Here is a 15,517-nt window from a genome sequence, read left to right as displayed (position 1 = left end):
GCTGGGCGTTGTAAGGCCCCCCTCCAGGTCACTCTCAACCCCGCAATTCGGCGGGAGAAGTCGCCGTTGCCGGTGCCCCGCAAAGCAGTCTCCCACCGGGGACCTGCAAGCTCCCGGTGTCACCATCCACCGGAGTCGGGTCGCAGCAGCTCGCCCCCGCAGCTCTCCACACTCCGAAGCTGGCCAGCTCCACGGAGGTAGGTCCGTCGGTCCACAGCTCCACAGGCACCACAGCTCCACAGGCTCCACAGCTCCACGGAGGTAGGTCCACAGCTCCACGGCTCCACAGGCTCCGTGACTTGAGCCCCCAGGTCGCTCCGGTTGGAGGCCGCTCCACGGCGCTAGGCCCCAACGGCAACGGAGACCCGACAGGGAAAAGGTCGGGTCTCCATGCAGGGAAGAGATTTAAAAGTTTCCCCCACCCCCCACACATACACATTTAAAAACCCATTACAAACTAAACCCTCAACAGGACAAAAAAATAAAAAATACACAGACAGACTGCAGAGGCCGCTGCGACATCGGTCGCGCCGCCCACAAGTATGAAGTACCTCTTCATTTTTAATTTATTTCTCACCCTTATTTACAAACTCAATCTTGTCAATATGATGTCCTCTAGCCCCAAAGTCTGATGAAATGTCTGTTCTTTAATTTTCCTCATCCCTAAATGTAATCACGGTATTTGTGGCTGGGCCTTTGGGTGGCAAGCTCACAAATTCTAGAATTCTTTCCCTCTTTGCTTCTCATTTTAAGATGTTTGTTAAAATCTTTCTTTCTGACCAAGCCGATGACAATCTAATGCAGTTCAGCATCAATTTGTAGCTTAACAATGCTGTGAGGCTTCCCTCTAAGTAAAAGCTGCTGTTAGAGTTTCAACTGTAACACATCACACAAAGAACACAAATGTATTCCGCTTTTATCTCAACTAGCATAACACATGCGCACCTCTGTGTACATGTAGAAATAGACATAATGTAGAGCAATCTGCCTTGAATTTTGTTCCATTTTCAGACTAAATGTGGATGGCTATTACTTTAAATCTTCCACCATGGTGACACTGCAGAGCACTGGCTTCCTGCAGCTTTCTAAAGTTGTGTTATGCAGCCAGCAGGGTGTAAATGGTTCCATCTGCCACAGACCAGCCCCCTGGCCATGAGAAGGCAATCACACTGCAGCGTTGACAGCTTGTGTGCGTCATCAGCACTGCTTCGAAAATTTTCTACTTCAGATAGCAGCTAACAAGCTTTTAGTTCTCACCTGTTGATGGCAACATCAGACAAAAGCTTTCCAGTGAGAGGGGCAAAGGCCATTAAAGCTGTCATTTTATTACTTTCCTGCATTCAAGAGGAATTCTTCCAATTTACAATAAATATATCTTCAGTTCAGCGGGGAGTTGGACAGATTTCACCCCCATACATCTATGGTCTTTTGAAATTGCACAATCATAATAGCTATCGAGCACACTTCATCTCTTTAGGAGCTAACGAGGCATTTCAATGCACATATATTTGCATCCCAAGGAGCCAGATCACATTTTAAATGAGAATCTCTCTGATTAAAATGATGGAAATCAAAGTAAATTGACAAAAGACACAATTATAAATCAGCAACCATCTCATTTTTCAAGCCTGTTGTGAAATTTGAACGCATGGATGTGACATTGAACATCTACAGATTCCACCTCAAACGGGCTGAGTTCTGAAACAATCTAATTTTTTTATATAAGATTTATTTCAGCACCATTGTACTGACATTTGTGTTCTGTGTAACACTGGTTGATTAATGTTGTGTTCTCGATGTTGGCTGCGGATGTTGACTTCTGGATTTTGCCATTTACTAAAGTACTGTTTATTTGGTGTGACATAGTGATATAACAGCTAGCTATAGAGTCATACAGCACGGAAACAGGTCCTTTGGCCCATCTCATACAGCAGCCAAGATGCCCCATCTACGCTAATCCCACCTGAACATGTTTAGTCCATATTCCTCTAAACTTTTCCAATCCATGTACCTGTCCAAATGTTTTTTTAATATTTGCTATAGTACCTGCCTCAACTACCTCCTCTGGCAGCTCCTTTAATATACCCCACCACACTCTCTGTGAAAAAGTTCTCTCTCAGGTTCCTATTAAATCTTTCCCCTTTCACCTTAAGCCTGTGTCCTCTGGGTCTTGATTCCACTGCTCTGGGCAAAAGACTCTGTGCATTCACCCATCACTATTCCCCTCATGATGTTATATACCTCATGCCTGAATGTTGTCCAGACACTCTGCATCACAGCTACAGAGACCTGGTTTCGATCGTGACCTGCATTGTTGTCTGTGTGGAGTCTGCATGTTCTCCTGCATGGGTTTCCCTACATACCCTGGTGTACTACATCCCATATGCAAGTTGGTATATTAATTGGTCACTTACCCTGTGTGTGTAGATGGTGCGTGGTTAATTAGGGGAATTGATGTGCATGTCACTGAGAATGAGTTACTGGAAATAAGTTGGGGAATGGATTGAAGGGTTGCTTTGAGAACCAGCAATGTGGTTGGGAAGTGTTATAACACTTGCAATTTTCCACTTTTCCCTCGATGTATTTCCAGGCTGATAATCTGTTTTCTGCTTTTCTGCTACGTATTCCTCGACGCTGAGACCAAGCCACAGGCAAATTGTTCTACTTTGTTGATTCATGGCCGAGTTGAGTGCTACTCACACTTGACACGCATGTCCAATGCACAGGAGCACACATTCTGAGTTGATCTACTTTCCTTCCTGTAAAATGTCTCCATGCTCTCCTGTATTAAACTGTTCAATTGGTACAGGCAAGCTTTAGGATCTAGGATATTTCTATTGCATCAAGCATTCATTCCAGCAAGGTATCCTCAGAGCTAATCCAGTTTTGGCTTGGTTCTGTTCTGCTAAATTCTGTAGGACACCATGTAATAATTAATCAGGATGACACATTAATCCCCAGTGCAGGGCAGGAAGCTCATGAGCTGAGCTGAGCAGGTTCTGGTGTGAGTTCAGACCTGGCCAGCAGAGTTTGGGATCTATTCATGTTTACAGAGAGTTCCCCAAATAAAAGCTACCTCAATGAATCTCTTTTTTTTAAAGAAATCATTATTACTTTGTGAAAATGTATCTGAAATTGAAACCACATTCTAGTATAGAGGGGTAGCAATCAATTAAATCTGACATTGCATTCTACTTGTGCAGGAAGGAACAGCAGATGCTGGTTTACATCGAAGATAGACACAAAATACTGGAGTAACTTAACGGGACAGGCAGCATCTCTGGATAGGGTAGTGGTAAAAATATTTTTTCAGGCAATCTTACACAAGCTCATACAAAAGGCATGGTGTGTCAATTCATTCTCTCCAAAGTTATCCCAGTGTAGAATTTATATTGCAATTTCCCTGTCTTCCAATATCCTCTGATGGATGATCTGTGGTCTGTAAAACACCCATATGAAGGAGGGAGAATTGTCTGAGGTATACTAATCGTTCCAAGTTTAAATAAAGAATTTCAAGGACCATGGTATGAAAGTGTCCAGTAAAAATGCAGGGGGATGTGGGGAAAGATTTCTCGTGCAAAGAGTGGTATTGATCATTGCGTGGGTGGAGTCCAACAAGGCTTCTGAGGGAGTAGAGTACAGAGTTTGTATGTTTCCCGCGTGGGTTTTCTCTGGATGCTCCGGTCTACTCCCACACTTCAAAGACGTACAGGTTTGTAGGTTAATTGGCTTTGGTAAAAAGTATAAATTGTGCCTCCTGTGCTGAATAGTGCTAGTGTATGCGGATCTCTGTTTCTGCGCTGTATCTCTAAATTAAACTAAAGCAAACCTTGAAAGGGGTCTTGGCAGCACTGTAGCTGAGGCAAAAGCAAAATCAAAAGCTCTCTTAGCAACCTTATGAACACCTTTGACTGTCGCAGTTTATACGGAGTGAGCAGTTAGTGCCGAGACCACGGGGAAATTTTGTTTGCACAAATAATAAGGAACCTAAGCAGATTAAATTCAAATGGAACCAAAAGGGTCATCAGGTAAACTCTCGCTGGGAAGGTGTATAATGTAAACTGCCTGCTTGCGAATCTGGTGTCTGAATGAGAACAATGGCATTTGGAACCCACTGAGTGTAAACAGAGACTCAATGCTGGGGACGTGGGCCTGGAGAGGATATTCCTGTGGATTTGCTCATTGCATTTGAGAAAAGAAGAAAATATTATACCGTAAAATGAAACCAACAGATGAGGTGTTAATGACGATAAGACAATTTAATCCTTGTATGTGTTTGTTTTTCTGGACCCTTTTAAACTGGTGTTAATGCAGCTCAAACAACTGTAAGCTGCTTTTTTTTTTAACTCATCTGGCAGTTTATGAAATCCATGCCTCCAGCATGTGTCAGCTAGATAAAATAAACTGCCAACAACTCCACAGAACTTCCCAAAGTTCTTTTAAGTGCATTGAATTACTTTTTGAAATGTAGACAGAAATAGTTGCTTAGTTGTATACATCAATGCAAATTTTAAAAAACTGTAGATGCTGGAAATCTGGAAATAAATGCAGAACGTGTATAAATTTGTATGTAATCGTTGTAAACATTCAGCAGAAGAGGCAGATTCATGGAGAATTAGACAGCCTCTCTTCCCCTCCATTCACAGCTCGTACTTTCCCCTCTCTGTAAACTCCAGCGAGTACAGGCCCAGTATCGTCAAACGCCCAATCATCACTTGATCATTCTCGTATACCTCCTCTGGACTCTCTCGAACGCCAGCACATCCCTCCTCAGATACGGGGCCCAAAACTGCTTACAGTACTCCAAATGCAGTCTGACCAGTAATGTAAGCCTCAGCATTACATCCCTGTTTTTATATTGTAGTCCTATCAAAATAGATTATAACATTGCATTTACCTTCCTAACTACTGATTCAACTTGCAAATTAACTTTTTGGGAATCCTGCATCAGCACTCCCAAGTCCCTTTGCACCTCCGATTTCTGAATCCTCTCCCCATTTAGAAAATAGTCAACACCTTTATTCCTACCACCAATCTGTGTGACTCCACACTATTTCATCTGCCACTTCTTTGCCCACTCTTCCAATCTGTCCAAGTCCTTCTGCAAAGCCCCTGCTTTCTCTACACTACCTGCCCATCCATCTATCTTCTGCAAAATTGGCCACAAAGCCTTCAATTCCTTCATCCAAATCATTGATATACAACGTGAAGAGCTGTGGCCCCAGCACCTGGCCCCTGTGGAACACCACTAGTCACTAGCAGCCAACCAGTAAAAGCCCCCTTTATTCACACACTTTGCCTTCTGCCATGCAGTCAACCTTCTCTGCATACTAGATGCTTAATTCCCTAGATTCCCCTTAATACCATGTGCTCTCATCTTCTTTAGCAGCCTTATCAAAGGCCTTAGATAAGGCAGATACTTATCAAAGGCCTTCTGAAAATCCCGGTAAACAACATCCGCCAGCTCTCTTTTGTCTATCCTATTTATTTCCTCAATGTAAATGATCAAATGAGGTTCCTTCTGTCCACTGTAAGCAAAACCACATCATGATTCTGAGGAGCAGTTAATTTTAAAACAGTTAAATGCTGGAAACACTCCACGGGTCAGGCAGCATGTTTCACGAGGGAGACCCGCCTGATGAAGGATTTCGGACATGAAACATTGAATCTTCCTCTTTCCTCAGATTCCTCAGATTCTTTCTGACCTGTTAATTAATCCTCTTGTTCTAACCAAAAGTATTTGTAAACCAATATTTGTAAACCAATATCAAACATGGTCATCATGACATTGTTTATTTGTGGACGCTTGCTGTAAGCATATTGACTACCTCATTCCCTGCATTAGAAACCTTTGAAAGTATCACATGAACAGTCCACCACCACTTGGGTACGTCCAGAGGTGGTGACACTATGAAAATGCAAGTTCAGTTCATTTGACAAACCAGGGAGTTCCGTGCATGTCCTTGCTCTGTTTTATGTAAGTGCTTATCCATTTAAAATAAGCACATCAATGCTTGGTAAAGTAGGGAGATAGAGGATTTGCACATGAGCGCATTAACTGCTCACATGCTAAATGTTTGCTGTGTCGTTTCAAGGCCATAGTGAAGTGATTTCATGTTTGTGCATTTGTTCATTTCTTAGTCTATCTGATAAACCTTTCACTGCAAATTGTTGCTGTGTAACATACAAGAGTTTAGATTGATTTAAAATCGTTCCAACAAATGACTTTGTACCATTTATTCCTCATTGTTGATATTTATTCTTGTCTGAGGAATGCTGGGTGTTGGACTCAGGAATATCCTGCTTGCATTAATGTCACCCAGCTGTGTGTGGAATGAGTAATGACTCTTCACTGCAATTAACCAGGCCGCATGTTGAGACCCTTAAAGCAGAGGTGCCTCACAATGGTTCCAGCATTGCTGTTCTGCTGCTTTACCCTCGTGTTCTCTGACCATTCTGAGCCAGAGCTGTGGAGCTGACTGGCATTCACTTGTCCCACTACCAGTAGATTATTTAGAAGGTGAAACTGTCCTTAAAAGTTTATTTCTTTCTCTCCCATCCTCTCTTTTTTTCTCTCGTGCTCTCGCTCTCTTTCTCTTTCTCTTTCACTGTTTGCCCCCCCCCCCCTCTCTGTGTTATCTCTTTTGGGTTTGCCTCACTTTCCCTTTTCGTTCATAATTTCTGTCTCACTTTCTCTCTTTCTTTTTTTCCCCTCGCATTTCTCTCATCACTTTCTTCTTCCTCTTTTTTTCTCTCCCACTCACACTCTCCCCATTTCCCCTCCTCTACATTGCAGTAACTTCAGACGTTATTCTCTCTTAATTCAGAAAGATGATGTGGAGTTTAGCAGAGGTATTTACAATCGTGGCATAAAGAGCAATTCAAACAAGAGAAAAATTGGTGTGGCAGAGAGAGCAGAGTGGAACAAATGGGATGGCTCCTTTCTGTGAGTCAGTACACAGTGCTTGATCGCTCTCTTGCATATCACCGATCAGTTAGAGATTGTTGGGCTGATGGACAGGGAGGGGGGGGCGGAGTGGGGGAATTATTTGTTAATCATTTCTTTGTTTCCTCATTGTGGTTCACTTCCGGACCTTTCCACTCGCAGATTTTGAACCCTGACATTCTCCCTGAAACGAGCAGGGCACCTGTTCTGTCCTGTCCTTCCATGGGAAAACACCAGGGTTACTGGGGTAACTCAGACATTCCTCCTCCAGATTTCTGCAGAGCAAATGCTCCATTCTCAACAGCAGATGTATTTGGAGAGTTTATATTTCCCTGATCATTTTAACAGCATTCAGTGGGGTGTTTCTGGAATCTGAAAGATAATTCTAGAATGTGGTATGCAACTGCTAAATATTTAGAAATAATTATCATGTCAATGAGATTTTTATTTTCTCAAGTGTTAATTATTAAAACTACTCGACACAAAACTTCACACTCTATTTGGATATCAAAGCATCAAATCTATTTTCATCTTTTCCACGATTCACGATGTTTATATTACCTGTGGAAGGGCAACCCCCTTCTACACATCTGTTCCTCATCTTTCTCCATTTCTATTCCTTTCTTCCCCATCTCTCGTCCATTTGTTTTTACTCTTTCTCTTATCCTGATTTATTTTATTTCTTTCACTCCCTCTCTTCAACTTTTTCAATTTCTCTTTCTGCACCTGACTCTCTTTCTGGACAAACTTTAATTTAGGTTATTGTCACGTGCACTGAGGTACAGTGAAAAGCTTTTTTTGCGTGCTAACCAGTCAGTGGAATGTAGTATTTCACATGTTTGAGAGCACCAGTCGCCGTTTATCCTCACCTCATGTTATCTTTGGAGTGCGTGTAGGGAACACGGGTTGATAATCTCACTCGCCTTTTGCATATCAACGAAAGCCTCATTATTCCCTGTCTCCCTCTTTTTAGTTTATTTTTAGTTTAATATATTGGCACGTGTATCCATATATAGTGAACCATCCGTTTCAAAAGCCGAGTCCAACAGTCTAGATTTCCCTGCGTTTTTTTAAGGAGTTGTATCATAGTTTTCTTTCTTTGATTTGCAGATTATTTGGCGAACCACGGGCGGCTGAGTGAGCTGGAGGCCAGGCGCAAGTTCTGGCAGATTCTGTCGGCCGTGGAGTATTGTCACAACCGCAAGATCGTGCATCGGGACCTGAAGGCTGAGAACCTGCTGTTAGACAATAGCATGAACATTAAAATCGCAGGTACGTTGCGTGCCCACAGAGTGTCAGCCAAAAATGGGCTTTAATCATAAGAATATGTTCCTTTATACTTCCCCATTGTGGTCCAGTATGTGCATTCATTGTCTTCACTTATTGTCTGTTCCATGCACAACACTACCCGTGCGTGGCCTCTTTAAACAAATGTGGGAGGGGCTGTACAGTGCAGTCCGTCTGCGGAGCCTTGGCGTTGGCTACACTGAGCATTAGCATGTTCCTCACCAAGTACTGCTTCCACCTGGAGTGAGCCAGTCGCCAGTATTTCCTTCGGACATCTCGCTGTACTGGAGACAAGCATGTCTGGCAGTCCAAAGTGCATCTTACACTGAAATACTGATCGTCCAGCAGCACTTTGACATTGGTCTGATTACACATCGCTGACATCAGCCCAGAGATCAGAGAGCCTCTGTTACTAGATGTTTAGTTTAGAGATTCCCACCAAGTCTATGCCAACCATCCATCATCCCTTCACACTAGTTCTATGTTATCCCATTTTCACATCCACTCCCTACATACTAGGAGCAATTTATAGAGGCTAATTAACCTATAAAACCACCTGTCTTTGGGATGTGGAAGAAACCAGAGCATCCGGAGAAAATCCATGCGTTCGCAGGGAGAACATGCAAACTCCACACAGATAGGACCCGAGGTTAGGATCAAACCCAGCTACCTAACACTGTGAGGCAGCAGCTTTAACAGCTCCACTGCAGTGCCACCCAACTAGATGCCTGGGACAAAACTCAATAAGGATGCTTGCATCCTCTGGGACCAGACCTTCTCTGCAAACACACAGTATACAAAGGGTTGGACAATTGTTGCATTCTCATCGAAACCGTTTTGAGGGTAGGGTGCTTTGAGAGTGAGACTCTGGCCATGCAGGTAGGATCTAAAGAATATTCCATTAACACACATATTTTCAGAGAGTGTGTTCAACTGAGACACCCCTGGCCCCACTTACCTCCCACACACATTACATTCAATGCAATTAAAAAAATATTTGCTCACAGGATCTGGCCATTGTTGGCAAGGCAGATATTTATTGTTCATCCTTAATTGCTGTTGAAAGAGTGGGGCTTGCTGAACTGTTTCCAAATTAACCCTGTTGCTCAGTTGACAGAGTTACATGTAGACTGGATTGAATGATGAAAGCAGATTTCCTTCCCTGGTGAACATGGGTGATCCAGATTTGCTAGACATCCAATAAAGTCATGATATTCATTGCAGAGACAAACTCCTTAAAAATCCCAGATTTATCTCATTGAGTCCTGGCAACATCCTCGTAAATCTTCTCTGCACTCTAGCCAGCTTAACAACTTCCTTCCTATATCAGGATGACCAAAACTGAACACAATACTCCAAAATGCGGCCTCACTATCATCTTGAACAACTGTAACATAACATCCCAACTTCCACACTCAATACCCTGAATGATAAAGGCCAATGTACTGAAAGCCTTCTTGACTACTCTATCTACCTGTGACGCCGCTTTCAAGGAACTATGTACCTGCACTCCTAGATCCCTCTGCTCTACAACATTCCCCAGAATCCTGCCAATCACTTTGAAGGTTCTGCCCTGGTTTGACTTCCCAAAATGCAACACCTCGCAGTAATTTACATTATACTCCATTAACCATTCCTCTGCCCATTTTCCCAACTGATCAATGTTCTGCTATATTTTTTGATAACCATCTTCGCTATTTACAATACCAGCCACTTTAGTGTTATCTGCAAACATACTGATTACGTTTTCTACATTCTCATCCAAATCATTGATATAAACAACACACAGCATTGGCCTAGCACAGGGGTGGGGAACCTGCGGTCTTAAGGCCCCATGCGGCCTTCTAGGCCATTAAGTGCGGCCTTTTGAATGAATCCAAATTTTGTAGAACAAATTCTTTTATTTTTATTAATATGTGTTTGTTCATCTTTTATTATTTTAATTTTAATCTTAAAATGAGCGTATTTAAAACACCAAAGAGTAAAAGAAGATTCAACGAAATAATCCTCCCCAACTGACGGCCACAATTAAAACATTAGTAAGTCATGAGGGCTATTTTAACAAAATAATGTACATTTTGAAGTATATCTAATTGAAGTTTCTTGGATGCGGCACTTTTTAGATTACAGCTAACCTAATGCGGCATTCCAACATGAAAAGGTTCCCCACCCCTGGCCTAGCACATCACTAGTTACCTTTACCATCCTATCTTCATATTCTGCCACCTTCAGGAATCTGTGGATTTGTACATAAGGTATTTCTGTCCCTTGGGCCCTACCATTCGATGTGTATATCCTAATTTTATTTGACCTCCCAAAATAAATCACTTTGCATTTAGCAGGATTAAACTCCATCTGCCATTTGTCCAATTTGGCATCCGGTCAGCACCTTTCTGTAGCCAGAGATTATCCTCCTCATTATCCACCACTGATTTTTTGTGTCATCAACAGATTTAGTAATCATTCTGACTACATTCATATCCAAATTTTTAATGGCTGTGATAAATAGCAAGACACCAACACCTAGGTACACCCCGGTCAGAACTTCAAATCACAAATGCAACCCTTTCCTATTACCAAACCAATTTTGGATCCAATTGCCTTGTGCTCCAATCAGGCACGGAAATCGCTATCAAAACATGGGGGGGGGGGGGACACAATTTCTTGGCGGCCGCGCGCGCATGCTCACACATGCGAGGCTTCGGCCATGGGCCCTGTGAACGGTAACATCGGGAGCTGACCTGGTTGGTGACCGACTCCAGCAACAGCAGCTCAGTCCGCCCCGAATCGCGGGGGCTTCAATCGGCCCGTTCGCGGGGGCTTCAACATCGGGTGCCTCGATCGCCTCGACGCAGCAATTTGACCGCGGGGAGGTGGAAGATCCCACGGCTATCCTCTGTCCCACCACCCTACTTCCACCTAACCGACACCTCCCTCCTCCAATGATCGCCCTGAATCATCATGGTTCCCCCCCCCCCCCCCTCCTCCCCCACTGCCTGCTGGCACAAGTTTAAGGTGAGAGACTCCTGAAGCTACACGATTCTCCTTCGTGAATCAGATTCCCAGGAGTCAAAGGGAATCTTGCACTATTGCAAAATGTCTTCGATAACATCCTTGAATCATTTCATACGTCTGCTACAAAACTGGTTACCGAAGGCCAACGGTTTAAGGCAAAAGAAGAAGAAAAGTTTTATTTTTGGTACAGTTGATGTGTTCACTGCCTGAGAAGATGGCAGAAGTAGATTCAATAATAACTTTCAAATGGATTGAAGTTAAATATTGCCAAGGATAAAACAGAGGGCTGTCTGCAGAGAGTGGACGATTTGGAGAGTTGTACCAGTAACTGGCACAGAGACAATGGGCCAAGTGGCCTCTCATAATCAGTGTTTTGCTTCCCAAGAGGAATTTCCTCCTTGGCTCCCCTTTTCTGGTCACATACTGCACAACTTTTCTCAGTCAAACTGTGAAGCTCACACTCATGCTCAGTTTGAGAGTTGAAAGGCATTTACCAACACCGTAGCCTGTGACCTTTACGCAGTGAAAGGTCACTGATGTGGATTGTGCTTTGATTCAGCACTTCAAAGCATCTCCATTTACAGCACTAAACGGGCGGCCTTCCACGGCCAGGGGCTGTAAAACTTGATCATTTCCCTTTGATTTCAACACCGGGGCCAAATGTTAAAAGCTGAAGAAATAATCTGGAATGATTTAAATCTCTTGAAGATATCATATAGTTTGTGAATGTTGAATGCTGGGCCACCACTTGTACAGAGAATAAGGGGATGCTGTTAGAGTCGGAGGGGGTGGGGAGTACAATCTTGATGTGCAACTTGATTTAAAGGAAATTCCCTTTTTTGTCTTTAACCCCCCCACATACACCCGCACACACACCCACATACATACATGCGCAGAACACACGCACATGGCCCCAACACACACTCACCCACACCTCCCCTTCACACATGCACAGAACACACCCTCACCTGCATACCCCACACACCAATCTCACACACACACACAGAAACACACCCAGAGCCACACACAGAAACACCCCCCTCACACACCCCACTCAAACACCCGCACCCCCCTCACACACCCCACACCCCTCACACACGCACACCCTCCCTCACACACACTCTCATACAGAACATACACATGCACAGAACACACACACCTACGCGCACACATACTCACACACACACTCCCACTCCCATACACACACACATACACACACACTCCCCTCTTCATGCGCACATGCATCTCCCAACACACACACACACACACACACACACACACACACACACACACACACACACACACACACACACACACGCAATGTTGCAGTGTTTGGCTGGCAGGTGGAATTAATGTGTTTTCCTCAAAATTTGGTTCTAATTTCCTGACTAGGGGCCATAGCAAGGGTTAGGGTTAGTTAATACAGGAGTATGATCAAAGAAAACTTTGTACTCAGGCTTCGATGATAGTTAAAATAGCACAGGAACAGGTCTCTCAGCCCCAATATCTCTGCCAATCATAGTGTCAAATTAAACGAACCCCATCTGCCTGCACCTGATCACACATTCCTACATCCTGTGGCTGCTTATGTGTCCGTCTAATGGCCACTTGAACATCACAAACATGTCTGTCTCCACTGCCACCTGGCAGCCGGTTCCAGGCAGCCACCACTCTCACTGTGTATAAAATCACTTGCCTTGCACATCCACAATGACCTAAGCCTTCTCGCTTTTGACTTCTCCACCCTGGGGAAAATACTCTGCCTATTGTCTAAAACGAGATGTACAAACGTTCGGTTGAAGATGTCTGAAGAAGGATCTCGACCCAAAACGTCACCCACTCCTTCTCTCCAGAGCCGCTGCCTGTCCTGCTGACTTACTCCAGCATTTTGTGCCTATCTTTCTTGTGTTTTTCTTGAATTGGGAGACAGGGACTTGATTTTGGATCTTTCCCAAAAGACAGCACATGGGTCAGTGCAGCACTCCCTTAGGGTGACACTGCAGTTCAAATTAGATTATTATTCTCAAACCTCTGGAAATAGCCGACGCCTGGACAATATCCCTCTGATCCTTTCCTATCCATGTTTCTGCCCAAATGTCTTTTCAATGCTGTAATTTTACCTGCCCCTAATATTTCCCTTAGCCGCTCCACGCTCCGTGAGAAAAAAGATCCATGCCTTTCGGATGAGCCATTAAACCGCAAGCATTAGCCTTAAGAGATCCGTGGCACTATTTCGAAACAGGGCAGAGAAATAATTCTGGGCCAATGCTCACCTATGATCCAACAGCATAAAACAAGACAATCTGTTGCTGTGGTGGGACCTTGCTCTGCCCAAATTGGCTGCCATTTTTCCTACATTATAACAATTGCCAGATCTTAAAATAAATATTTAATTGGCTGTGAGTGTTTGGCATGTTCTGAAAGGCTCTGTCTGAATGTGAGTTTCTTTCTCCTGCACAGCAGTAACAGCTTACCAGCCCAGTGGGGTTTTTGACTGCAACAGAGATTTAACTATTATTCTGAGAATCTCTCGTTGAGAGCTTGGGGCAGGGTTTACTCTGCACTTTCCCCCCATTTTTTGATGGATGAGCCGCCGTTTGTAAGATGGAAGGAATTATTTCTGGAAGACATCTTCGCATTTGGAAGTGGAACCCAGGTCAGGTTATTCCAGGGAGCCACCAGCTCAGCCCCCTTCATATGGGGATTAATGGTAAAAGTACAGGGAGGGGGAGGAAGAGAGAGAAAGCAGCTTGACGCGGTGACAGGAGTGCCTCTCATTGTGAAGCAGTCCCTGTGATATATCCTTTAACTGCTGGAGAGCAGAGGATTGACGTCAAACACTGCTGATCAGTATGCTGTTCGTTAAATGAGACCGCTCAGGAAACGAGTTCATAACCATGAGCTCCTATCTGATTCTTTTGTCAGCAGCTTAGCTGAATACATTCTCCTGCTAAACTGTAGCCCTGCTATTGGGCTGTGGGTTGGGGAGGGTGGGGAGAAGAGAGTCGATAACATTTTCACCACAGAAGAGTCAAGGTCATTAAAAAGGAGAGGCAAACTTGCTTTGTTCTACGATGGATTTATTTTTTTAAAGAATTTTCGCCACAATTTCAAGGGATGGTTGGTCAGAATGTCAAAGGTCAGCTGCTGTTATGCTCCAGCACTTGAATCTGGACGATCGTTTCGCGGAACACCTTCGCTCAGCCCGCGTGAACTAAGCTGATCTCCCGGTTGCTGGATACTTTAATTCTCCTTCCCATTCCTACACAGACCTTTCTGTCCTCGGTCTCCTCCATTGTCAGAGTGAGGCTAAATGCAAATTCGAGGAACAACAACTCATATTTTGTTTGGACAGCTTACAGCCCAGTTGTATGAATATTGATTTCTCTCACTTCCTTCAGGTAGCCCCGGCATTTCCTCCCTCCCTCTCTATCCCTCCCCCACCCAAGTCGCACTAGCTTCTCATTTTCACCCTACAATCAGCTTGTAATGGCCTGTTTACTTTATCATCGTTACTTTTTTGCATATCTTTCATTCATTGTTCTTTATCGCACCACATCACTTTCTATATCTCTTCTTCAGTCTGAAGAAGGGTCTCAACCCGAAACGTCACCCATTCCTTCTCTCCAGAGATGCTGCCTGCCTTTTTGTGTCTATCTTCAGTTTAAACCAGCATCTGCAGTTCCTTCTTACACACTTGAATCTTTTAGTTGGCTAGGTGATCATTGATCAGCATGGACTCGGTGGGCCGAAAGGCCTGTTTCCACACTGTAGCTCTTAAACTAAACTGACTATTCTCGCTGATGTCAGTCTTTTCCGAAAGTTTTCCAGATGAGAGAATGGAATTTCTCTTTGTTCTCTTACATATAATTAGCCAGTTTGGCCTTTGAAAAAAGATGTGCAATTATGTAGCACTCAGAACATAGAACAGTACTGCACAGGAACCACAATGTTTGTGTTGAACATGATACCAAGTTAAACTGATCTCATCTGTCTGTACATGATCAATATCCCTCTATTCCTTGTACTTCTACGTACCTATCTAAAAGCCTCTTAAATGCCACGATCGTATCTATCTCCACCACCACCCCAGGCCTCCACTACTACTCTGTGTAAAAAAAACATGCGCCACTCATCTGCATTAAACTTTCCCTTCTCGCCTTATAGTTATGCCCTCTAGTGCTGGACATTTTCACCCTGGGAAAAAGGTCCTGACTGTATACCCTATCTACACCTCTCATAAGTTTATATACTTCTATCAAATCTCCC

The 15,517-nt window shown here is 43.8% G+C and overlaps 1 protein-coding gene across 1 annotated transcript in view; it reads left to right on the top strand.

The window, feature by feature from the left end:
• sik2 (salt inducible kinase 2) overlaps positions 1-15,517 on the top strand; it is a 103,827-nt gene that overhangs the window by 58,237 nt on the left and 30,073 nt on the right. The window contains exon 4 of the mRNA XM_033049673.1: positions 8,057-8,218. Coding sequence (XP_032905564.1) covers positions 8,057-8,218 — 162 coding nt within the window. The remainder of the gene's footprint in view (positions 1-8,056; positions 8,219-15,517) is intronic.

This window comes from Amblyraja radiata, chromosome 33 (genome assembly GCF_010909765.2).
Source record: "Amblyraja radiata isolate CabotCenter1 chromosome 33, sAmbRad1.1.pri, whole genome shotgun sequence".
NCBI classification, from domain to species: domain Eukaryota; kingdom Metazoa; phylum Chordata; class Chondrichthyes; order Rajiformes; family Rajidae; genus Amblyraja; species Amblyraja radiata.
The sequence above is the reverse complement of the archived record's forward strand: the minus strand, read 5'-3'. Positions and strand labels throughout refer to the sequence as shown.